The sequence below is a fragment of the Sinohyriopsis cumingii genome, unplaced genomic scaffold (genome assembly GCF_028554795.1).
Source record: "Sinohyriopsis cumingii isolate HCF-2022 unplaced genomic scaffold, ASM2855479v2 utg000360l, whole genome shotgun sequence".
Lineage (NCBI taxonomy): Eukaryota > Metazoa > Mollusca > Bivalvia > Unionida > Unionidae > Sinohyriopsis > Sinohyriopsis cumingii.
The window spans coordinates 206,069-232,363 of record NW_028315892.1 but is presented as its reverse complement, the minus strand read 5'-3'; the positions used below and the strand labels follow the sequence as shown (position 1 = coordinate 232,363).

General features: G+C 33.1%; 2 protein-coding genes across 2 annotated transcripts; both read left to right on the top strand.

Annotated features, from left to right (window-relative positions):
* Positions 1–3,135: 3,135 nt before the first annotated feature.
* On the top strand, positions 3,136–12,333 carry LOC149774233 (cell adhesion molecule CEACAM1-like). Its single transcript, XM_089945556.1, has 6 exons — positions 3,136–3,366; positions 4,029–4,289; positions 10,160–10,429; positions 10,934–11,206; positions 11,761–12,027; positions 12,272–12,333. The coding sequence occupies exons 1-6, from the start codon at positions 3,285–3,287 to the stop codon at positions 12,331–12,333; spliced, it is 1,215 nt and encodes a 404-aa protein (XP_089801682.1). The 5' UTR covers positions 3,136–3,284.
* Positions 12,094–19,869, top strand: LOC149774232 (uncharacterized). The gene is made up of 5 exons (XM_089945581.1): positions 12,094–12,776; positions 14,592–14,852; positions 16,255–16,314; positions 17,080–17,182; positions 18,686–19,869. Exons 1-5 carry the CDS (start codon positions 12,635–12,637, stop codon positions 19,266–19,268), a joined length of 1,149 nt encoding a protein of 382 aa, XP_089801707.1. The 5' UTR covers positions 12,094–12,634; the 3' UTR covers positions 19,269–19,869.
* The last annotated feature ends 6,426 nt before the right edge of the window (positions 19,870–26,295 follow it).

Here is a 26,295-nt window from a genome sequence, read left to right as displayed (position 1 = left end):
GCTACCAAAGATATATCTAGCTCATAGCAGTAGTCCGGATAGTTCCATAACGCTGCAATATTTATGGGAAAATTAGAAAATGATTTTCTAAATAAATGCCTCTTAAAACCGGATGTATGGTTAAGGTTTTTAGACGATATTTTTATGATTTGGAGTTATTCATTAGAAGACCTTTATTACTTTATAGACAGTTTAAACAAATTACATCCAACAATAAAATTTACATTCAATGTCTCTAAAACTAAAGTTTCATTCTTGGACGTTGATGTCATGAAAAATGAAAATAATGAAATTACTACCATGGTTCATGTTAAAAACACGAATATTCATCAGTATGTTGAATATTCTTCATGCCATCCTAAATCATGTAAAAATGGGATACCATATAGTCAAGCAAAAAGATACAGAAGAATTATTTCGGATGATGCTGTTTTTAAATCATCCTTGACAGAGCTAGGTCAGCATTTTTTAAATAGAAATTACCCTATTGACATCATTAATACTGCTTTCCAAAAGGTATCTTCTCTTACACAGCTTGAATCTTTACAATATAAAATCAAAAATAGAAATGAAGATATCATTCCTTTTGTTATTGAATATAATCCAAGTTTGCCTAATATAGGTAAGATTATCAATAAATATTGGGATTTATTAAACTTATCATGTAAAGCAAGTGTTAAATCGCTACACGAAAGCAAACCCACACTTGCTTATAAAAGGACTAAAAATCTGAAAGATTTCCTAACTAATTCCAAATTAGAAAAACCATCATATAAAATAGGATCATCAACTAAATGTAATAGACCTAGATGTTCACACTGTTCATTTATTAATGAAAATACTTCTTTCAATAGTAATAATACGAAAGAAACTTTTAATATGCGTTGTGACATTAATTGTGCAACATCAAATGTTATTTATTTGATAACGTGCAAAAAATGTGGCATCCAATATGTTGGACAAACCAGTCAACAAATATCTAAACGTATGAACCAACATAGATCAGATATAAAAAATTATATCGATCAACCATTTTCATCTCATGTTGCCGCACATTTTAACAAAAATTCCCATACATTGCAAGATTTCTCCTTCCAACCTATTGTTAAAGCTGATTCTGAAATGGAACGTCTACTAAAGGAAACCTATTGGATTCACCGTCTTAACACGGTATATCCAAAAGGTCTAAATTCAAAAACACTATATGACATTTAGTAATTTTTTATTAATTTTTATTTTTTTTTTTTTTTTTTTTTTTTTTTTTTTTTCTGAATTATGTCCCCTGTTTACAATTAGATATGAATATTTCATATTATTTTACTTTGCAGAAAATCTTAATTGGTAAAAGTATAATCTAATAACATAAAAATAAGTTTACTAATTCTTTAAAAATTGAAATTGAATTTGTAATTAATTATCAATATAATATGATTAATTATTTATAAAATACTTGATTAATTATTTATAAAATACTTGATAGTAACCGTAATGCACACCATATTTTTATCATATTTTTATTAAATAAATTGAGTTCTGATAACCACTTTAACAGCTATAAAGATTATACTAGTATATATGTTGATTACATTTATCTCTGTAATTTTTTTTTTTTTTTTTTTTTTTTTTTTAATTTATTTTCTTTTCTTCTAATAAGCGTGTATTATACATAATACTAATATTACTAAAACTGTTTATCTCTATTTGTTAATAAATCGTATATATATACATACATATACATATATATGCATATATATATATATATATATATAAAGATAGAGAAAAAAGTCAATAATTTAGATTCATATAGGACAATAATCTGCTTATTTATTACTTTTGCTTAAAGAATTATTTCCTACATCTAAAATTTTCGGCCATATAATTCATTTCATCAAGCTGACCGTTTTATCAAATTGGTCTACAATGACCCTACAAACCGTCACGATCATTATATTATAATTGGTGTAATTTTAAGGATGTATATTACCGAGTTTACTGTTCAAAGACTTGTTGCAAATTTGCAAATTAAGTTTATTATTTATAATCTAAATTTGTCAAGGAAATAAGAATCAAATATCTTATACTTAGTCTTCTCTGTTCCACCTAATAGTGAATTCATAGTTTAAAGTAGAGGTGACTAATTAATGATCGAGACCGACTATGTACGAAAAATACATTATTGATGTTCAACTTGATTCTGTCATATTGGCTTAAATGTATAAAGAGGTAAAGTTGCATCATCTGTTAGTAAAGTGGACATTAAGCAAGTCATTCACTTACACCGACATTTATGTTCATTTGCATTTGCTAATGAATTACACGTAGAAAGTTGCTAAATACTTAATTATTTAAAATAGTATGTGTCAGATTTTAGCGAAGATCACTGAATCAAATGCAGAAAAGTCATTTAAACGAAATGCTCCCAATGGTTTGTTTTGTTTAAAAGATGATGCTACACCGATGACTTGCAATAATTCTTGGATTATAATTTTGCAGTATAATTTCTATTAGCATTAAGATATCAACCAATACAAGCGAACATGAATTGAAGCAATAACAGTTTAATTACAATTTTTTTTTATTTTAGTGTGGTCGTTTTGGAAAATAGTTCGTTTTTCTTGGTGAGGTGATCGACATCAGTAGTAATCACCTTCTGATATGTTGCCTATTGTGGTATTATAATCGATAGTTTCCTATTATCGTCTATACAAATTTCAACTCTATCGGTTAGCTATGACGTATTAAATCCAAACTCCGACGAGGCATCGGAGTGCTTTAAATTCTTATTGTAACAAAACCATTTCCTAACTTTGATATCGCCTTCCTTGAGCGCAGAAACACATTAAATACATCAACATGATATAATTAAATGACAAAACTTCAACAATTACTAATATTTTCATTTTGGTGGTACCAATTCGTGACTTGTTCGCCTGACACGCTGATATCATACATTCTGATATATTGGTTCAATAATGTTGCACTCGATTCAGTTCGTTGTTGTGCATTACGTACACACATTACATACAAAATTCATGCATAAACAGTTACAAATGTTATTGATTATCGTGTAATTAATTTATATAATCCATGCAGCTGGCCCGTCTGTCATCAAGGTAACAGCAAGCACCATGATGGTAAAAGAAAATGATCACTTGAATGTTAGCTGTCTTACAGACTGTTATCCAGTTTGTTCTGTGGAATGGAGTAGACTGGATCCGTCCTCAGTCCACAATAACGTTTTATTGATAGATGATGTGTTTCAAATAAAGAATGCTACAAGAAATATGTCTGGGAATTACTCATGCAAAGTTCAGAATCTTATAAATGGCGCATTTCTTCAAAGCTCTTTTTCACTGGATGTTCACTGTGAGTACGATTACTAACATTAGTTATCATTATTATTATTATTAGTAGTAGTAATAGTAGCATTAGTAGTAGTAGTAGTAGTATTAGTAGTAGCAATAGTATTAGCAATATTAATAATAGTAGTAAGAATAATAGTAGTAGTGGTAGTAGTATTATTAGTGGTGGTGGTAGTGACTGTAGTAAGTGTTAAAGTAGTAATACAAGTTGCATCTTAACACAACATTGAACAAATTACATCTGCTATATTGAGCAATTATTTGCATGAAGAGCGGAGCAATAAATAAGAATCAGTAGATATCATTAAGTCTTTAAGATAATAAAATAAAATTGTTTCAGAGGCGCAGATTCTGTCTAGGATCAATTTCACAGCTTGATTTAGTTAATCAATCTATTGGGTATTTCTTCTTTTTGCATCCATGTTCACGTTATAGGATGTGATATCAACACAAACCACCCCTTATCCGATTGTAGCATTATGTCATTCCACATTCCATCAACATTAAGAATTGTAAAGTAAATACTCATAAAGCACTGTATTATTAAAGCGTGTTTATAATGTCAACCTCATTAGAAACGTTTCTTCTTGATGTCGTGTATTTTTAGATCCGTTCGATTCTAATGTACCGTATATATTGCATCTAAGTTCTTAGTCTACTTTTCAGACGGTCCAGAGGAAATTATGCTTAATACATCTAAAAACATTATTGAGGTGGACGAATTTGATTCCATAACAATATTATGTGCAGCCGAATGCTCCCCACCGTGTATTATTAACTGGTCTGAGACGTCTGCAAACAACTATATAGGAGGTGCAGCACTAAAGGTAGTCAATGTGACAAGCAATGGTACCTACACATGTCTTGCGTGGAATCGTAATCTTGGCACCAAACTTGCACAGACAATCAACATATCAGTTAAACTTGGTAAGGATACACTAGCATAGTATAGTGAGAACAGTTTTGTTATGACTTTCTTCATTTATAGAACTCCACCAGAAACATCATGTCGGACCTACTCATTGAATATGACAACTTGGAGCTATGATTTTGTTCTTGCTGGTCGGTAGTTACTTTAAACGGAATCTTGATTTTATATCAACACTAATCGCACGAACTTCTATGTTATTAATTGAAACAGTATTAATATAACAATATGAAACCCAGCAATTTGAGTAGTGTCGTTATGTCGTTTGTACCCTTTTTGCCCCGTTTTGGCCCTGAAATCCCCAAATGACTCGGCAAGCGATTTTATTATGTTCACAACCCATATATAATTATCATTAATAATATATGAAAGTACCAGGCATGGTGGATATAAGAGATGAGGTATATCAAAACCCCAAAACGCAAAAGTGACAAAAACCGGGCAGGCTATCACTACTCATACTATCAATAACAAATTGATAAGATTAATAGTTCACGAAAGGGAATATTGTTTTACGCAGCATTTATTGTGAATACACTTTGTAAGCACCTATGAATAGACACGTGGTCGTGAAAACAATTGTATCAAAATAATTTTCTACCGCTACCAGATAATTGTGTTAGAATCGACATTGTCCGGATAATAATTCAGACTAGTGTACCTACGATGGTTGTAACACCACTCACGTCAAGACCTACAGTCGTTTGCGCGGCAAAACCGCAAACAGCATCTAAGACCAAACACGACCGTTTTGTATATTACGATCAGCACGGTGTCGTAATTTCGTCTCACAACTATTGTTCTGCTTAAATTGCTATTTCGCGTCAATAGCAATGATGGTCCATCATAGTTCTGATATTACTAATAAACGTAGTACAAATGCACGTCAGGCAGACCTTGTCCGGTCCCATCACGTCCAAACATATAACGTGCACGCACATCTAGCTAATTACACTATTTTAATGGCACACTTGTCGTTCGACTGATCTAGCGAGTAAGTTAAGCTTGGTCAACGGCATGATCTTCTGCAACCGTGTACTAGACGGCCTCTGCCCGATGGTATTCAGCAGCCTCTTCAAGATAATCAAAGGCCTATTCCTTATTTTATACAACCACCGAACGCCTTTTTAAGAGTCATAGCTAATGCTGTTCAGACAGCCCCTAGCGTCATGGCAACCGCTGTAGCAGATGATGCTAGCAAAGTTGGAATTTCTTCAATGAATGGAAATATTCTTTTACGTTTGTGTCGCCTCTGATCTATAAACTTTTAATGTCAATCAGGTGTTATTGTGTTTGGCAGCATTAAGCTGGACAGTCTGTGTTTGGGATAATCACACAGAAACATTCTTGGTCCATACTGCTGAAGAAAGTTTCAATATGATCCCCACATTTGCTTCTTATTTCGCAAGTTCACATTATGGGACATTATTAATCGGATAAGCAGCAGGTTTAATTATGAATTTTCCACATATACATTGATCACTTTCATCTGACCACAAGCACCCTCCAACAATAGTGCTATGTCAGAAAGTGTCACATCATTCCATCGATAACCAACAGCTGGATCGGCAATGACGTGCATGAAACTACACGGTGATAATTGATTGTCTGAACACCCCCAAGTGTTCCATGAAAAAGGAATAAAGCATGTAGAGTGTCATAAAATCATGTCTGGAAATTCTCAAACCCGGGTCTACGTTGTCACACTGGTTTATATAGGACAGAAGATTGTCATAAGCACGTGATAAATGATGGTTTTAAAAGTTAAAACTAATTACTCTATGATGTTATTGATGACCGTTGATTAGCAAAGAAACCCCAGTCACTTCGAAGCTGTCAAATAACATCTTACCCTGAGCTTGGTTATTGTCTCAAATTATACTTTCTTATATATATATATATATATATATATATATATATATATATATATATATATATATATATATATATATATATATATGTGTAACTCATTTCAGATGGTCTTATCTAAATTTTTTATAAGTTTTTTTGGTGGTTGTTTGTTGTACAGATTATTTTTATTTAGATTTTGCTTACGTGACTAAAGTACATAATTAAACAGATGTGTAAATACATACTTGCGACTTTACGTTAAGTTTTCATTGACTGGTGGGGTTTGGACGGCTCATGTAGAAGTGAGTAACTTCCCATTGGTTGGGCTAAGTCGCTTGACAAGCAGGTTTTGAAATAAATTGAGTAGTGTTATCTGTCACGTGAGGTATGTTGGGAAATATAGTCCTAATAGCAGGTGTATATAAGGAGATAACTGTGGATTCAGATTTATTCCTATGTTGAAGTCGCCCTCATTTTTTGTGTTCCAGTTGTAAGTCTGTAGTTTATTTTTTATGTTGTTCTTAGATATAATTCGAAAGGAAAAATGTTTGCTTGGGCTGATTAGTAGGAATAGAATGTGATTATTATTTTGATTATAATATTATTTTGGAAATATTGTGAATTATTCAAAGGAATTATGGACAACGTCACTATTATTGGTGGACCAGTACATTTCCTGTGTCGAAATTTATGCTTAGGTTTTCATTCATTTGAACTTTCACAGAATTTTAACTAATTTGATAATTAAATTAGTATTTAAGGTTTAAAAACATATTAGTTTAGAATCTTTCTGTTACTTAGTTTATGACCATAGAGTCGTAATCATTATGATACGCCAAGAATAAGTGTTTTGTTGCGGTAAGGTCATGCTGAATTCTTTTCTGTCATGTAAATTGTCATATAATTGATGTTCGAATTGCACATCGGTGTTATGTAAGAGAAACGACCGCATTTAAGTGGTTTCAGATTGCATAAACGATAAAATGACGTAATGTTTTAGTATATGAAGGAGATCACACAAGCATCTCAAGTACTAATGTTTAGCACAACTCTACCATCATCAACAGCTGCACATCGCCGAATGACATCGTTGGAGTTATTTTGGGGGGTTAATGTGGCTGTATATTTAACCCCACAATAACTTTGCGAACAGCTGTGCAAAATCTAAATAGTAATAGGACAGGGTTCTCCTTCTGTTCCCAGTGGCGCTAAAACTTGTTTCACTGATAATTGTATAGCCCTATCAATATCATCATCATGTTTGGCACTTTTCACTGTTGGTTCATAAGCGGCGCAAATGTATATTCAAAGCACACTTTGGGGTAGTTTCGTGCATGTTGTTGCTACTGTAACATATATTTGATATTTATGGGGCCTTCTATAACATTATAAATCAGTTTCTGCTGTTCTTGACTTATTTTACTTTTGTCACGTCCATACTCTTATATGACATCACTAGCACAAATTTGTTTTAATTGCTTTTGATTTTTAAAATAGTGTATCCAGATCCGCATGATTTTCGTCCCTGCAAGTCTCAGTCAAATGAATGGTACAAAACAATATACTGATTCCATGTGATTCCCGTAAAGATGTCATTAAATTCATCCCACGTGTGGTCGGCGGCACGAAAAGTGCAATGTACATTTCCAGGACAATGCACGTCAATGCCACGCCATATTAGCATGTGTCAGTTATGACGGATTTCTTAAGTTAAACTTGCGTATCGTTAAGATAGATCACGTCTGTGTTTTTGTGTATATCTCGTGCAAATATGTGTTTAGGATTGATTTGGTGTTCAAGCAGCATATCCTCATACACCAGACAATTCTTTTCGTCTTTTTCCAAATATTAAAAGTTAAGAGCTTCATCGAAGGTAGTAAAGAACTCGATGGAAGATAAAGTTGTCTTGCCATTGCTGCAAATTATCAGAACTTTTTGAAGATCTTTCAAAACAAATTAACAAGGTCATCATCAGGCGACGGTGCAGTTGAGTACAAAGGATCTCACAGCAACCATCGTACAATTTTAGTCAGCAATAGATGTGTTTTCCTTCATCTAGCAAGAGCAATGATCATGGCACGAATAGATTTCAGAAATGTATCACATTGCTTTGATGGTTTGGTGTTGCTTGCATGGAAGTGTCAATGACATTGAAATGTCTTCGTGAAATACGATTAGATAATACAGAATATAATGCAGTTTGGTCTTCTTTGCGGCAAAAAAGTTAATGTGATTAGAACTTTCATTTCCATCGGAGGAGGCATAGGATCTGGGTCTGTTTAAAAAAAAAAAAACTATGGGCAGTGATGTCGCGGTTGCTGTAATAAAGAGATCGATGACACCAGGGAGTAAATACGCTGGTGAAATACATATACCTAGATACAATTACTATGGACTTGGTACCGGCCCGGATATACAAATCGATTATAATAGCCTACCAAAGCCTGGTGAAGCTGGACATTATCCAAGATATAGTACAGTTCTCCTAGGTATCGGAAATATGAAGCTGCCGTGAAAACGTTAGTAAGCGTGGCAAAGGTCACTCATTTAATTTGTCGAACATTGTTGCCCAATCAAGTGCTTTATCAACGACTTTGCATAGCTGGTTCATGTCCAGTCACATATTGAGGGTCATCAGGAAGCACTTGTTCTCTCTTCCACATGTCCGTGATAGACTGGCTTATTCTTTCATATACAAGTAATTGCAAGTCGGTCTAGCGAATACAGAACTGGCACCAGGATTTTAGTACGTTATTGAATCGCTGTGCAATTCGCAATCTTAGGTAGATTTACAACAGCATGATGGCCATACGCGTATATGGTAATACCATCTGGGAGTATATACTGCTTTTTTTCAAGTGTGGACACATTCACTTTAGTGTTTCAGTAAACACCTATGCGAAGTTTTTGACACCTTATGATATTTGCTGTGTGTGCCGTGTTGTGTTTGAAATCCTATTACACATTAACCCGTGGGACATCATTATCTTTTTTGACGGTGTCAGAGCCAACAGCCAACAGCCACGACACGATATATTTTAGGTTGCAGTCACATATACTATTGGATTAGTTTACATGAACATTTGTCTCTTAACGTGCCAGCAACATCTATAATTAAAACACGCACACGATTTTGAGACTGTGTAAAGTACCTGTATACATCAGTGGCACGTTTCCTGATAGCCAAGGCTGCATTGATCGTTACTTTGAAGATACTCATATGCTCACTGCGTAATTACATCATCCGTACCGAAGCAGATTTTATCAAAACAGTTCATTTTAGGTACCTTTTGAATCTAGATAAAGCAATAAACTAGATTTTACTTAATGTGCATCGAGTTAGAATAGCCCTGCTAATATAAAAAAATAACTGAACTAGTTCTAGTGACAGAACAATCAATATTTGATTAGCCTAAAATTACTATATGTGCCTACCATTAGACGAGAGTGTAGACGTGTAGATGGTATGCGTATTATTAATCTGCCTAGATTTGTCACGTTTGGCCTTATTAGTTCTCATTTACGTCATAACCTCTACAGCTGATGAATCGCGCTCTCCTGGAGTATTAATAATAATCATCCCAAATCATGTGGGATTGTGACTGTGACCTGTATCAAGGCCAAAAGGGCATACAGAGGGTAAACACCTCAAATGACACTACTACCAGGGTTGATCTTCACCCCAAGAACAATATCGATATTTATCAATATGTTCCAATTATGTCCATGTTACACATCTATATATGTGTACCGGCAGTTGATAAGTGTGATGTAAATGCAGCACAAACACAAAAACACACAGTGATGTAATCATAACGGAACAAATCAATTGGTTCATACGATTTTTCCGTGAAGGGTAGGGCGAGTCAATCAAGGATTAACCCCAACTGATGTAAGAACATAATACGTACAATGGTTGCCATTAGGTTTGCAGCGGAAACTTATATTTCTTTTTAAAATATCAAATCATTATTCTCACTGGAGGAAATTGAAATTAATATTGTTCTCACTTTTTCAGATGAAACATTGATTCCAAAGATAAGCAGAGTCAGACATAATGTTTCGGATTATTCTGTAGCTGTAGTGTTACAGTGTCATTCATTCCGCAAGTCCAAGGGAAAGTTTTTTTGGATGGTTAATGGATCTTTGGTGAAACACAGTGATAGATATTCACCTGATAATGATTTCCTCTCTATAAGATATTTAACAGCTGAAGACCAAAATAACCCGTACACATGTAGAGAACCAGGAAGTAAGCTCCAAAGTGATCCTTTCTGGATAAAAGCATGTAAGTTCATGACTGTGTGTGTTTATTACAGGAAATAATGTCACACATAGCCCTGCAAATATGTTCTCATCTAGTTATTAGTATGCTAGTTATTTTGAACAAATGGTGCGTAAGCGCTTAAGCTGAACATTGTCTGATTTTTAAAATATGCATCCATCCACCTGAGTCCAAACGAATCACAAAATAAAATTGATGAGTTGATAATGTGAAAGTTAGATATCAAATATCCGTTGCAAGAGGTAACTTAAATATGATATGATGTACTAAAGTGAAAGGGAAGCTTACATTTTCAAGTGAATATGGTATTTTGGAATAATTTATTCTCACTTTTATTCAAAATTGCGATATTTTAAATTCTATGCTTTTCTGAATAGCATGCACAAATGGTAGAACAGTGGAATTAATGATCAATCAACCTCAACATTATGTCGAATTACTGACTCGCAATCTTTTGATGATAGTCATTTTATATAACTGAATTAATTCTGTGTATCGTTCTTACAGTTGGACCTACTTCCATTAAGTTCAATCCAGAAAACGTGTTAGTCAGAGAGTATAATGGCTTAAACATTAACTGCCACGTGGACTGCTATCCGACTTGCTCATTTCAATGGCTTAAATTGGACCCATCTTCTGGCCAAAAGCACGTTTCGTCTGAAGAACAAACATTGCAAATAACGAATATTACAAGAGGAATGTCTGGGAATTATTCGTGCAAAGTTCAAAATATTATAACGGGTGCATTTAATGAAAGTTCTTTATCACTGGATGTTCTTTGTGAGTATAATATTATCAGTGGTTGTTTTAAAGGCCTTATTAGTACCATTATTATTATTATTATTATTATTAGTAGTAGTAGTAGTAGTAGTAGTAGTAGTAGTAGTTGTATTATTATCTTCTTAAGTCATTACTGAACAAATGTTATGTACAATATCAAACAATCATATCGATAGTGTTTTGTGCCATCTAGCAGTATCCATAGTTATCATCGAATGACGCAATTATGGATGATAGCTTTGTTTGGAAACGCATATGAATATTGTCTAGTTATGATCGCACTGTCCAAAAAAAATAATCATTCGGGTAATATGCGTACACTATACAGCTTAGCATTAGCAAATTACTTTTCTTCGGGGAATATTTTTTGAATGCACCAATAAACGTGTCGGCCTGAAATACTAACAAGTCTTCTCGTCCCATGTTTGCTGTCTTGCATCAATGTTCAGGGTATAGGAAGTGTCACCGACTCTTTTCATCTATTGTATTATGTCTGTTCTATTCCTATGCATTTTAGATATTACGCCTAATTTAGTTTGCTTTTTACCTTTCAGATGGTCCAGATGAAATTGTGTTTAATACATCTAACAACATTACTGAGGTGAACGAGTTTGATGCCATAACAGTGTTATGCGCTGCCGAATGTTTCCCCCCTTGTCTAATTAGCTGGACTGAAAGATATAGAGAAAATATGATGCGACGTGGAGCAGTCTTAAAGCTACGTAATGTGAAAGAGGATGGTACCTTCACCTGTCATGCGACGAATCCGCAAATGGCCAGCGCCACAGTTTTAGAGACTATTATCATAAAAGTTAAATATGGTATCGATAAACTTATACATTTCTATTATCCTTTTCATCTTTATGTATACTTGTACATTACTTAAAGTACTCTGAAGTATCAGTATATGAATTTCTCTTCAAGTATATGCCACATTATTATCGACAATATTTGCCCAGAAATGCCTAGCTACCTGAGTCGATCTACAACACAAGACCAGTTGTGATTAATTGCAGACAAGTTATTATGTATCCATTCTAGAAGAATAAATGTATTTATTTTCAGCTGCTAGGAGAGGTGGTAATGCTTCATGCAAAGGGTACAAGCTCATGCCTATGCTACCATGATGTGGTAAATTAGATAATATCATGGTTTCTCCATAAAGTGTATGAATTTAGAATACAATTTTGGTGCCGCAAAATATAACGTAAACTAGCCATATTTCGCCACGTAGAAACTGCTTACAGTTATTATTATGTGATTAGATTGTTTCCAAATAGAGTTATATATTTTCTCACCTTTTCAGACCCAACACTGATTCCAAAGATAGATATATCCAACTATAATGCATTGAATTATTCCATAGTCTTAAAGTGTATTTCTTTCCGTACGTCAGCGGGACGGTTCTCGTGGAGAGTTAATGGATCTATGATAATCAACAGTGATAGATATTCTGAAGACAATATGTTTCTTTCTGTAAGACATTTATCAGCTGATGATCAATATAACTCCTATACGTGCACAGAACCCGGAAGTGGATTTCATAGCGATCCTTTCCCAATGAAAATATGTAAGTGGATGACTGTTTTGATTTTCTCTCAGTTTTGTATCTTTTAATTCGATTTAAATGCGATAAAAACTACATCTGTGTGTGTATATATATATATATATATATATATATATATATATATATATAGACATTTTCTATTTCTGAATTTATGTTCTGTTTTCTTAATGCTCTCTATATACTATCATGGTTCCATTAGTTCACTCGTTTCAATTTTCTTTTAACAACCATATAACATAAACCGGCAAGGCGTATCTCCTTTGTAGACTTTAGAACGAATTTTACAATGGGAAGTGCCTACACATTGTATTCTAGCTATACATAAATAATGGCGGATAATATCGAAGCAAGAGAAACAAATACAGCGATTGCAATGGTTTCAGTACACATGGTATGCCATTAGTTTCGATGCTTCTTGAAGGTGATTTATTTGTAGTGTTGTTGTTTGTTTTTGTCCACTAACACGACTTTGCTGACAGCGTATAATGTTGTATTTTCCTCAGCCGAGCCAGGAAAATTTTATTTTAAAATTATCCGGCTAGCGCTCAAAGAATATGGAGAATATCTCAACCTAAATCATAAAACCCATGAATGTACTAAATGTTATTTCTTGTCATTGAGTATTGTTTAACAATGTATATAGTTAATACATATATCCAAATGCTAGACCCATATTTATCGAAGACTTTAATGCAAGGATGACGATATATGGCAATTACATGGATGATTTGGCCGATCTCGAATCATCAAAAATCTCCAGGTTATTCGTGCTTATTTGTACCCCTTTTTATAATTTTTGGTTTTACATTTACTTGCTTGATTCTTCTTCGACGCTGCACACGTTTTCTCCCGCTGCACGTTTAATCTTCTGTTAAACTCTAATCGTTAACATTTTGTTTCTGGTCCATTTGAATATTTTAACATTGCCGTATATGTTGGCATTTATGATCAAAGATTTCATCCTTACTAACAGCAAATCTTAGTATAACGCTTGAATCTGAAACTTGTTCTGAATTTGTTTGCATTACCAGTTAACCACGTTTTTTCTTTCAGCTACCAATGTAAATCAACAGCTTTATGTAACAGTAATTATCTGTATATCTTTACATATTTGTTGCATTTCATGATGTTGATTGTTAAACAGAGATCCAGTTTGAGGAATATAACTATATTCTACTTATTTGGAATTAAATTATAGCACGTTTAACTAACACTATTTTAAAATTGAATTACTGAACGTCTAACTAAAGATTTCCTCGATATTACTTTTCAATAGCATAAAAGACATGGGAACTACATCTTTTAGCCATGCGGTTCCATAAACCCGATTTTATTTTTCATAGTTTAAGCTTAAATTACTGTAGCTACAGGTAGTGACCTCTTGACATTGCAATAATTTAGTAGTAAATATAGTGTTCCCCACCTACATTTTATCTGAGAACGAGGACGGAGTTAGTTGGGGTATACCAGATACTATGTAATATTTGTATTTAACAATGTAGCTTATCATTGGATATGAGTACATTGGTAAATATCTTGCTCCTTTGTTGTTCTTTTTTCTGGCAAGCATATTTGCTAGAATCAGTATATTGCTGGTGATCGTTGGTTGTTATTCATGCTTCTTTGTATTGTCCCTATTGTTTTTCATTAATGTAAAACATGAATTATATGCACAACCAGAACCAAGAATATCTAATATATAACCGTGAGCAATGCTATACATCTTGCAATCATTGATTATGTGGTTGATAAATCTTTAGCAGTGATTTAATTAATATAATATCAGATGCTATATCTATTATTTATTCTTCGTTTTAGATGGCCCAGATGAAGTAGTTTTATTCACGTCCGAAAACAGTACAGGCATATATCAATTTAGTTCAACATCAGTATTCTGTTCTGCTGACTGCTTCCCACCTTGTATGTTTAGATGGACATTCTCATATACAGACATAGTCACAGAAGGTGCAGAACTGAAGCTTGTCAATGCAACAACTACTGGTAGTATCACATGCCAAGCAAAAAATCCAATTAATATGAATGTCACAACCTCTGCGACAATTCATATCATGCAGTCAGGTAAATATGTTTCGGTGATGCAAAGTATTAATAACATCATTTTGTATACATGCATAGATTTCATACAAGTTAACTGAATATTCAAGGTGATATCCCTTCTGTGTTTATCTGAGAATTTTGTTTTCGAGCGAGAATGTCGAATATTTCCTTCACATGTAACATCCGTTATCCTTGCGAATCGTCTAAGTATAATAATTAATAAGAACGAAATAACGAACATGTAATCTCATTGAATTTGACACGGACAGCAGCCGAGCATTTGATTATTTTAGATTCTCACGAAAGTCAAAATAAAGAAAATGAGAATGCACACTGCAGACAAAATATAAATATATTACATAACCTCAAAAAAGATAAAATAGGCCCATACTTAAAACAATGTCTCCCAAAGGGGGCAAAGAAAAGCTCAAATACAAATACACAAGGAATTGCACGAGTAAAAAAAAAACAACAATATTTACAGTTTTAGGAGAGAACAAAACAAAAATCTGTACAATATTAAATAGACATATACAATAAGAAACTAAGACCGTGAACCCGCATACCTAGAAATTATTCCACTAGTAATAAAACCATAGTGGAATAACTATATATCTAGAAAAGGTATAATATCGAGAATGCTAGATGGTGTCACTCCATTTTTATAAACGGATATTTTATACATCATATAATCGAATGAACATTTCAGCAAATATTTAGACGAATATGATTATGTTGCTTATATAGACCTTCATTATTTAATTATTTCTGCATATTGTGGCATAGGTGGCGATCAATCACAGAGCAGTCCGTTTCATATCCTGAAAATTGCATTTATTTATATAGCCTGCTGCAGCTATTTAATACAATAACATCTTTTCCTTTGTAGCAATACATTTGGCGTAAACATTCAATGATACGTTAGTGCATAAATAAATTATATGCACAATATATATATATATATATATATATATATATATATATACGATAGATGCATAGATATATGGATATATATATATATATATATATATATATATATATATATATATATATATACGATAGATGCATAGATATATGGATATATATATATATATATATATATATATATATATATATATATATATATATATATATATATATATATATATATATATATATTTATATATAACTGTACCACATACTTATATCTTCCACTGTGAGGGAATTTATTGCCTAAAGCAATGTAGTATTTCAAAATCCAACTGAAATTATCTGATTAAAGGGTAGCAGTGTCAAAAATAGTGTGCTTGCAAGACAGCTTTCACTGTGTGTGTTCAGTTTCTAAAAATGTCTATAAAGTAATGAATAGTAAACATTAATAGGCTTAAAACGGAGGAAACCTTTTGACTGTTTGCGTGTAATGTTATACCTCTTTGTATTGTAGAACACATTCATAATATTACATCGACAGCAGACAAAGACCAGGATAAAGAAGTTATCATAGGTAAAAAGCATTTTTGTATATTCTGATATAAATATATAAGCTCATAGGCTTTTGCCTCAACGGATAAGATGTTGCTATATGCAGAATATATATTTGTTCATTAAAGGTTTTAAATATTCAAATGCACATCTTAGTTTTCAGTATAATAATTTGTTCAGAATCATTTCTAAACTAAATAAAATAATAGTGTTAACAATTAATAAAAACACCATCGGGCAGAAATCATATTGCAAAATATAAAATGAAGACGGTTTCGAACAAATAAAAGCCTTGCAAATATTTACAATAAAAAGATCAAACAGAAAAACAAATTTGTCCATATATCTATGAATCAGAATTCTTCCGTTCGCAATATTGTACATAAAAATATATATTGAAGCATATAGGTATGGTAAAGACATGGTCGTTAGATATATGCGCTGAATCTAAATGCGATCTAACTGTTAATCTTGCATTTTCTAGTAAGAAGTATATACTTTTGCAACATCACTTATGAAGAACGGGTGATAAAATGCATCAAGAATAAAGATAAAGTTTCGTTATTGCACTTGCTGATTCGCTAACTTCTCACCTTATGTAAGCATTTATAACGAATTCAAACACACACACACACACACACACACACACACATATATATATATATATATATATATATATATAGAGAGAGAGAGAGAGAGAGAGAGAGAGAGAGAGAGAGAGAGAGAGAGAGAGAGAGAGAGATATGAGATGTTTTAAGAAAGAAAAACCAACCATAATGTCTTTCAGACATCTCATCGACACGTTACCTGGTACATGTTATTCCAGGCATTGGAGTTATTGGAACGATTATAGCTGTTCTTTGCTGTTTACTGAAGAAATATATACACAGGTACATATGATTGTTCCCTTTTCCAAGCATAATACAAACATTACGCAAAAGATACAATCAAAATGCATTAGAATAGGCGTGCGTTTAGATGTAAAGGTCTGAAAGACTTTTTATAATATAGATAGATTAGAGGGTGAGATATATTATTTGAACGACATTCGATTTGCACCGCCATTAGGAGGTATCATAATAATATTGTAAACATATAAATATAATATCAATGATTTGAAATTAATTTAAGACGGACCCGAGATATTTGTTGCATCATCTTGCGGAATGCTTGCTTTTTCAAAGGCCCATCTGCTGAAAGACGAAGTCCATTCACTCGAGCCAATTAATGTTTGTATTTTTGATTTTGTGTACTTATCTCAAACGTTTCACTAAGATAACCAATGCAAAATATTCTTTACACCACAATCATATATACGGGTGATTATGAACATGACGTAAACAATCACGTTCAGAATAAAAGGGCCAGAAAAAGTATTGCCACTTAACTGACATAACAGTGCTTTTAAAATGAGATAATATTTATAAGACTCGCTTAAATTCATTAGTTTAATCGATTAAATATGATCTTGATTTGAATAACTTCAACAGGAAAAAGGACTCGCACCATAAATAGAAATGTATGTTAATTATTGAAATGCTAACAAAACGGACTCCCTAAATGACATTGTTCAATTCAGTTCATAATACTGTTAATCAAATTATATAAGTTCTAGACTAATATAATTAAACTAAGTGTTCTCGCTTACTAATACCATGTTTTCACAAATTCATAAATTCATAAGGAAGTTTCAATATTTTAACTTGATAGAACGTATACTTTGCAGGGGTATATTATAGGTCGATAGTATGTCGATGGTGCATGTACATATATTGCACACGTTTACATCTTACAGTCCTAAAACCTCGCAAGGTAATGTGTCTGTGTGTTTACACGCGCGATATATATATATATATATATATATATAGAGAGAGAGAGAGAGAGAGAGAGAGAGAGAGATTGAGATAGCATCCGTAGTGTTACAAGAAACGAGCTACCACTGGTAGTTATGCTTGTGTTGATACACATTTACTTAAACTTCCATGTGAATATTAGCTTCATTTTAAAGCATAGTTAGCCAAACACTATAACTAATTTAATTATTACTTCTCGTGCCATAGTTAGGAAATCACCTATATGTGGCTGTATGTCTCACAACGTGATTAAGGTGATTAGTATTGAATGGGTTGATCATGGCATTAATCCAGAATAATACACGATAGTATGAGGCATTGATATGAAGATTATAGTCGTAAGATTGTATAGTCAATCTAATAAATAATTATTTATAAAATGAATATTACAAAATGACGTTATAATCGAATTCCTATCAACTTCATTCCTTGAATTACAAGAAATGTAATTGCTGATGCAAATATATGGATACCACGTTTCAATTTTATTCCTAAGGTTTGTGATTTTAATCACAACTTTAGCACTGTCTTATTTTTCAGCTCACGTGGAGCCAGAGTATCAAACAATACCATAAATGCGCAATCTGATATAGGAGAATCTCATCAACATGATCAAGAGGAATCCTCATTGCAACATTACTGGACAATTGTGACGAACACAAGAGGAGAATTTTGCACTAATCTCGAAATAAATGTTAATGTAGAACGCAGTGAGTTTGTCAATCCAGCTCATTCAGTGCTCATGCAATCTAATGCAAAGATAACTTCAAGACAGCACAGTTCTGAAGAGCTGGAAGTATACTCCCATTCAATAAATGCAGACCCTATAGAAATCGAGACAAGCTTTTCAGATTCCATAGAACATGAAGGCTATATTAATCCTATTCCTTCTGATCCTACAAAATCCGATGAATATATCCATCCAATATGGTCACATGCCTGCGATATTAGCGAATACATCCATCCAATTCCTTCGGACCTTAATCCTTCAGATTACAAGGGAGTCAATATATCAACCGTTGACTTAAGTCCATCATATCCAGGGGAACGTGATGAAAATATAGAAAGTATTCTTTCAGATGCCGTTCAACGCGACATAAATGTTGATGATGTTTTTTTCTGAAAACTTAGAATAAGATAGGTATCTCAATGATGTTCCTTTTGATTCAGTTGAGATTGAAGGGTATATTTATCCCAGTCAGACAGATTCCATAGGACTCGATATACATAGTGATCCAATTATTTCTGATCCCAGGTAACCCGATAAGGAATAGAATAAATTCGTTCAGATAGTATGGAGTTTAAGGAACATATTGTAAACAGTAAATTCAGATCCTGCACATCTTGATGAAAACATTTGTCCACTTTATCTCGGTCTTGTAGATGATGTCTTTATATCAAATATGCATTGAAAGTGTTTTCCTAGCGATAGTAATATGACCAGTCACAAAATCCTCAACCCTGCATCAGTAACACAACTTTTGCTTCTCAAGGCTTGGTACGTTCTAAGAACGTTTTACATTCGTAAGCATCCGTTAGATTCAGGATAAAATGGGCTACGATTTGGTCATACTTTAAAAAGTCATACTATCCCAAGAAGAAAAGAAACAACATATATTTTGCAAATCATAGCATTAATATTGATCCTTATAAAACAAGATGATCTCATTTAAGGAAATTGAAAAATGGATTGATATCGAAATTGATTGCATTGTAGTGACATATTCCAGCAGAAACACATATAACATATACATGTGCCACGAGTCAATTACGTATATATATATATATATATATATATATATATATATATATATATATATATATATATATATATATATATATATATATATATATATATATATATGTAGATATATATGACTGTATGTATTTATATATGAATGTATGTATATATATATATGAATGTATGTATGTATATATGTATGTATATACTATATATATATATATATATATATATATATATATATATATATATATATATATATATATATATATATGAGTTTTTTGAGCGTACCCGAATCTTCAGGGTTATTCATACTTGCTAGAGGTAATGGTAGAGAGAGAATGTCTTTATAAACCACAATTTTGACTTCTTAGACAAGTATCTCTGTACAATACACTAGTAACAACACCATATCATTCATCCATGAAGAAGAAGGTCCAGTTTATTTAACACAAGTTCTAAGAATTAGATCAAGATGTTGCGTAACCTCACCTCTGCCAATAGTCTTGCAAGGAATATCATCGTAGAAAAACAAGAAAGATAAGAAATCAAATTTCGTATGATACATATTATAATGTTAAGGTATATGTCCAATAATCTGTATCACATAATTCACACGGGAACAATTGCATCAACTAGTTGTCATTCAAATTTGCAACTATACATTGTTACTAATTTACTGTCATGAACTATGTAACTGAAAGAAGCAGAACCTATAAGTTTTGTAAAATTTAACAAATAATGTAATTATCAAAGTTATAAAATGACAATATAAAGGAACTTTCAGTATTATGAATAAAACCCAAAATAATAAAAAGTCATATTAAAGGGCGAAAGAATCAAATGTTCCGAATGAATTTTCGATTCCAGAATATACTGGTCTGGTAATAGTCCTGATGTATCAAAATGGAAATTTCTAGAACTCCTTTGAATAATCGAAAATAGTCTCAGAATAATACTTTAGACGAATCAACACTTTGTAGTTCCAATGAATACTCTAAACAAATGCATCTCAAATTATATATAAGAACAACATTATGAACGTCTGAAAACTGATGCTACAACAAGAACGAAAGAAATGCGGCTGATTACAAAAGTCTAGCGTAAGGTTCTTATATACAAACATAAAGGGTAAAATCGCATTATGCTACTACAAGATACGTGACCCTTTGCAAATATCCCACATCATAAAGGAACCCGGTTGACGTAACGTATTCAATGGAAATAACTTAATTCTTCTAATAACTCAGATGACCGCACTAGATAATGAGAGATTATCTCACAGTTTTCAAATAGTTTTATTATTAATATTATTATTAATGATCGTAAACACGTAGGTCAATTCTATATAAAGATCATTCACAATCTGCACTCTTAATTTCTTGAAATAGATTTTTATACCAATGCACAAACATCAATTAACTAATATTTTTATTATAGATGATTATTACTATTTAAATGATGACCATATGATACGGGTGTAATGTAATACAGTCATTTACAAAGACTTACAAAATATAGATATACATAACAATTCATAGACCCCAAATTTTCACCAACAGTGCCAAAAGCAAACTGAAATAATACAGTATATCTAATTTGTCTTGGAGACCGTACAAATCTGCAACATAATACATTCAGGATGCTGATTAAGGTGTAACAATAGCCTAATTGTAAATGAGGTTGATACCATTTTATTTAGAAGTCAGAGGTATTACATGCATAGGTCAACCAATTTATTCGCATCTCTCCAGGTTAAATTGTGCATGATTGTAACAATAACACAGATTTCCTACATACAGTCTCTAATATCTCCTTTTTTGTAATGTATTAAATGCGATTATACTTTTAGAAATGTACATGTTCGGGTTATATCCAATTATTTTATTTTCTTTTATGTTGGTTTTGTTGGTATATCGGCAAAACTTGTTCGTTCAGATCCAGTGTATTTATGCTACTCATAGCATCGAAGATAAGAGCAATTTGTGGGTATCTTTTACCGTGATTAGCAGCATAAATGATTGTCGGAATTGTCTAGCAAATTGTCATCTAGAAGCAATAAACGTTTCTAGCAAAACTAAATTCTTGGAATTGTCTGAAGTCCAAGGCCAAGATATAAACTTTGGATTAAACACTGAAAGGGTCATACAGGTGGTGCACCCATACGCACATGTGTCAATGAAATCAATAATATTTTTCTGTATTGCTGATTTACGTACGTTTGTGTCTGTAAGCGTGTTATATAAATACTTTTTTAAAATGTTAATTAAAGGTATTCGTTTAAACTCTTTTGTGAATAATATGGGACAATTGATAAGGTGCTTAACCCAGAAATGTTCTTTGTTTAGCACATTTTGTTTTCTTTGTGAATATGCATCACTTTCAGTAATTTTTTAAGATCTTTGTGCCATATCCTATGGTAATTTACTGTTTTGTCTTGTGCAAAATTATATTGTGTACTATATAGCATTTGCTGAGATAAATGGTTGCTGAACTGTATCGCTGATAGTTGCTGTACAATGTAGCTAATGCACCGCTCCGGTGGCCTAGTGGTTAGAGCGTCCGCCTCGGATGCAGGAGGTCGTGGGTTCGATCCCCGGCCGAGTCATAGCAGAGACTTAAAAAATGGTACTAACAGCTGCCTCGCTTGGCGTTCAGCATTAAGAGGTTAGTGTTAGGACTGGTCGGCCTGGTGTCAGGATAATGTGACTGGGTGGGACATCATGCTACATGTCTGCGGCATGATGGCCCAGTGCTAGACATCACTATAAACTGCCACATTGCAGACATCGTAGCGATATGACTGAAAAATTGTTAAAGCTACGTTAAAAATCAAAATCACATCACATCACATGTAGCTAATATCTGGTACATTGTGAGGCTTTACACCAATGACGTCTCATTGACAACGAGTGCTCGAAAGATCACATGGAGACAATTGTAAAATACTTTATAACTCAGTGATGCGAATCGAATGACTCGTAAAGTCAAACTGAATAAAGAGGTGCTTGTGTCACAATTTTAGGACATATCGTGGGACAGGGGCAAGTTAAACCTACGTAGGCTAAGATCAAGGCTATCACTAAATTCCCTGTGTATATCAGTATAATGTATCTGATGCGATGTTTGGGTATGACTGGATATTATAAATAAAGTTTTCTCAAATGTTTACATATTTGCTGAGCCTTTGACGAATTATCACCAGTGTACTATTTTTCAAAAAAGGATTATTTAGCTTTCATATTTGATTTGCAACACTTTGATGTTTATATTAGTTCAGCTCCTTCTCCGATTATTGTATTCACTGATCGCAATCCCCTTTCATTCATTCGGAAGATGAAAAACGAAAACAGAAATTATTAAGGTCCAGTTTGATATTGCAGGAATACAATAATGAAATCAGGCATATTAAGGGAAAAGATATTATAACTGCAGATGCACTTTCGCGTGTATACAAGTAGCATGTTAATTCATGTATAAGTTGAGTCATTCATAAGACAGCATCGTACGAAATTTTTAATTGCATGTGAAATCAAAATAATAATTAACAGAAATAGCTAATCAAATTTATAGTGGATATTTAAATTGTAGTATAAGTTACATATTATATAGTGCTTGACCTTGTCCAAGATCATGTGCGCTGTGTATCTGACGATCGACAGTTATTTTTAATGCAGCATAATGCATAGTGAATGTTTTTATCTCATTGTTGATTAAATATTCATATCATTGGAGGTAAACATGTTTATTTGGGTCTAAGTGTAGAACATCCTATTTTCTCATGGACATTTCTAAATTTGTTGACAACTATGAATGTTGCAGAGGAGGCTGGCCTATATCCAGGAACAATTGTTGAATTTCAATTGTGTGAGAAAAGTGGGTGCGTTTGTTAGAAGTGGGTGTCTATTGGAATAAGTACGGCATAAATATATTTTTTGTCTGCGCGAATTTGACAGTTTTTTAGGTAAACGTTCCATGGCCTTGTTAAATGAAAGAGAACAATATCAATCGTCTACTTATAAATGTTATCAATATCAATAACTTATGGATGAAAAATTATAAAATTCAGTCCCTTTTTTTCATAGCATGATGTATGTAACAATAAAGTCTGACATTAAGTTCGCTCGGCCAGTTGTTTTGATTATCTGTGTTATTTCGCTCGACATATTTTTATTTACGTAACGACATATTTAGGCTAATAATAGACGAACCTTACGTCTCTTAGCAATACCTTTCTTCGTGATCTAGGTTGCAAAACATTATGATGCATCCTATGTGCTTGTCGTAATAAGCGACTGCGTGGAGAAAACCGGTATGTCGTGGTTTGAGTCACGTGTCGTTGGTGAAAAGGAACCCGACACTTGTTAAAGGATCGATGCAATCTGATGTTACATACTACTTTGGATTCATCTTCAGCTAGACGGATTATTGCAAAAGCATGATCTAATCAATCAGCTATTCAAGGGCTATTTTGAAAACAGAGGTTTTATGATTTTCATACTTTTCAAAGGTCACCATTGCAGTCAAAGGAACACTTAAGTAGATGTAGCCTCTGACATGACTCATCCTATGATCAAGCATATCAATGTGGCATAAAAAACGAAATTTATTAGTGTAAATATTTCTCCCTTCTATACTATGAAGAAGGAAACGTTTAGCATTACAATATTGGAAAATCAACCTAACTTTCATATCAACAAATGCTATGAGACGTGGTCTATGTAAAATTAATTCAATATCCTAGAAATAACTGTCCCGAGGCAGCAAAATCGTATATCATAGTCTGCATTAAATCCAACGATGACAGCGAAAGAGCTATGCACGCTGTCGGATTTTGTAATAGCTACCGGTACTTCGGGGATCGAATGGAAAGTAAAAGAGTCTGAAATAAACTTACTTCGGAAAAAGTACTTGTTGAGTTTAGCATTAATCTGCTTCTCTCTAACCAAGTTTGAGAAGATATCCATTAAAATATTCCCCCACATATGTCTCAGCTCCTATTATGAGATAATACAATTAGATTTACATGGCTGCAGCGAGACTGATATTCTCACGACTCAACATTTACTATAATGACAAGTCGCTGTCAAAAAGCCCTTGCAATGGACAGTTAGACTCGGCCAGTAAGCAGAGCCTAGTTATTGCATATCCCAATTAATTCAGCTCTACTTAATCGTTTTGACATCATTAAATTATGCCAGAAATATGTCCTTCACAAAGATGGTTGCAAGATGCAAACCAGTCTGCCCCAGATGAGAGCAAAAGGTTCACGATATATCGTCCTTGACTTTGACATTTTCTCTTTAATGCCTGTCCTACGTTGAAACAAGTTAAAGAAATGCAACACTCGAAACAAGAGGAACATATGCATTTTCCCTTGTGGAAGCTATTGCGCTCCATTCAACGCGAAACAAGAGGAACATATGCATTTTCCCGTGTGGAAGCTATTGCGCTCCATTCAACGCTTCCAAGAAAGCACATGATAGTGTGCCTGCACTAGAAACGATCCTTCCACACATATAGACTCAATGTGATGGCAAACCTTTCATGACAGGAAAGCGGGACAACATTAGAAGTATTCATTCCCCGAGACCCATGCCAGCTGCTATCGAAACGTAGCGAAAAGCAATACATGCATTCGAGGAAAACCTTGTAGAAATAATTTATCTGCAACAATCAATAACATAATTCAAATAAAGCAGCATAAAGAACAACAAACCACGAGTGCATACGGTCCTAAAACAGAATGTATAGTAAACTACTCAGATCTACTACAGAGAATCTACAGATCTATTACAGACCACCTTAAAACAGTAATCCGCTGGCGTTAGTAAAAACCTTTGCTCTAAACCAAATAAAGAACAAAAATTAAGAATAAACTATACTACCAAAAATGAACTGATGATTCTAACAAACTTTTTCGTAATAGTGTGAGTCTGGAGAATATGAACACTTGAGAGCACCCTTCAAAAAGCTCATGGAAGCCTCGTACTTTTACGATTATGTTTAAGAACATTGTAAAATATAATTGCTGATGTATCAATAATTCTGCTTAAAGAGCAATATCTAACAGGTGTCTCCTTCATGGAATCTTTTGTTTAAAAGAAATGACAACATTTATCTGTAAAACATCATAGAGCACATTAGCTGGTACGACTTATAAATGAGTGTTAGAAATAGTAAAACTCCTCACACAGCCCAATTAATAACCCTTCAACCTTACATGCTACAGGTGTTCTTATATTTATATGCAAATTTCAAACAATTGTATAGGTAGATTTCCATACGTGCATTCTGATCAATCAGTCTTAATTTGATTACCTTTGGGACATTTACCAACAATCACTTTGTTTTACTTGGCGACTTCAATTATCACCATACATTTTGGGAATTTGGTTTTGAAAAGACA

Excerpts from the sequence above, each read along its gene's own strand:
- LOC149774233 (XM_089945556.1), top strand. The coding sequence starts at position 3,285 with ATGTCTGGGAATTACTCATGCAAAGTTCAGAATCTTATAAATGGCGCA. Across the intron at positions 4,290-10,159 it reads CAACATATCAGTTAAACTTG|ATGAAACATTGATTCCAAAG; the intron begins GTAAGGATACAC and ends TCACTTTTTCAG. Across the intron at positions 12,028-12,271 it reads TATCATAAAAGTTAAATATG|CTGCTAGGAGAGGTGGTAAT; the intron begins GTATCGATAAAC and ends ATTTATTTTCAG.
- LOC149774232 (XM_089945581.1), top strand. The coding sequence starts at position 12,635 with ATGATAATCAACAGTGATAGATATTCTGAAGACAATATGTTTCTTTCT. Across the intron at positions 12,777-14,591 it reads TCCTTTCCCAATGAAAATAT|ATGGCCCAGATGAAGTAGTT; the intron begins GTAAGTGGATGA and ends TCTTCGTTTTAG. Across the intron at positions 17,183-18,685 it reads CTGAAGAAATATATACACAG|CTCACGTGGAGCCAGAGTAT; the intron begins GTACATATGATT and ends CTTATTTTTCAG.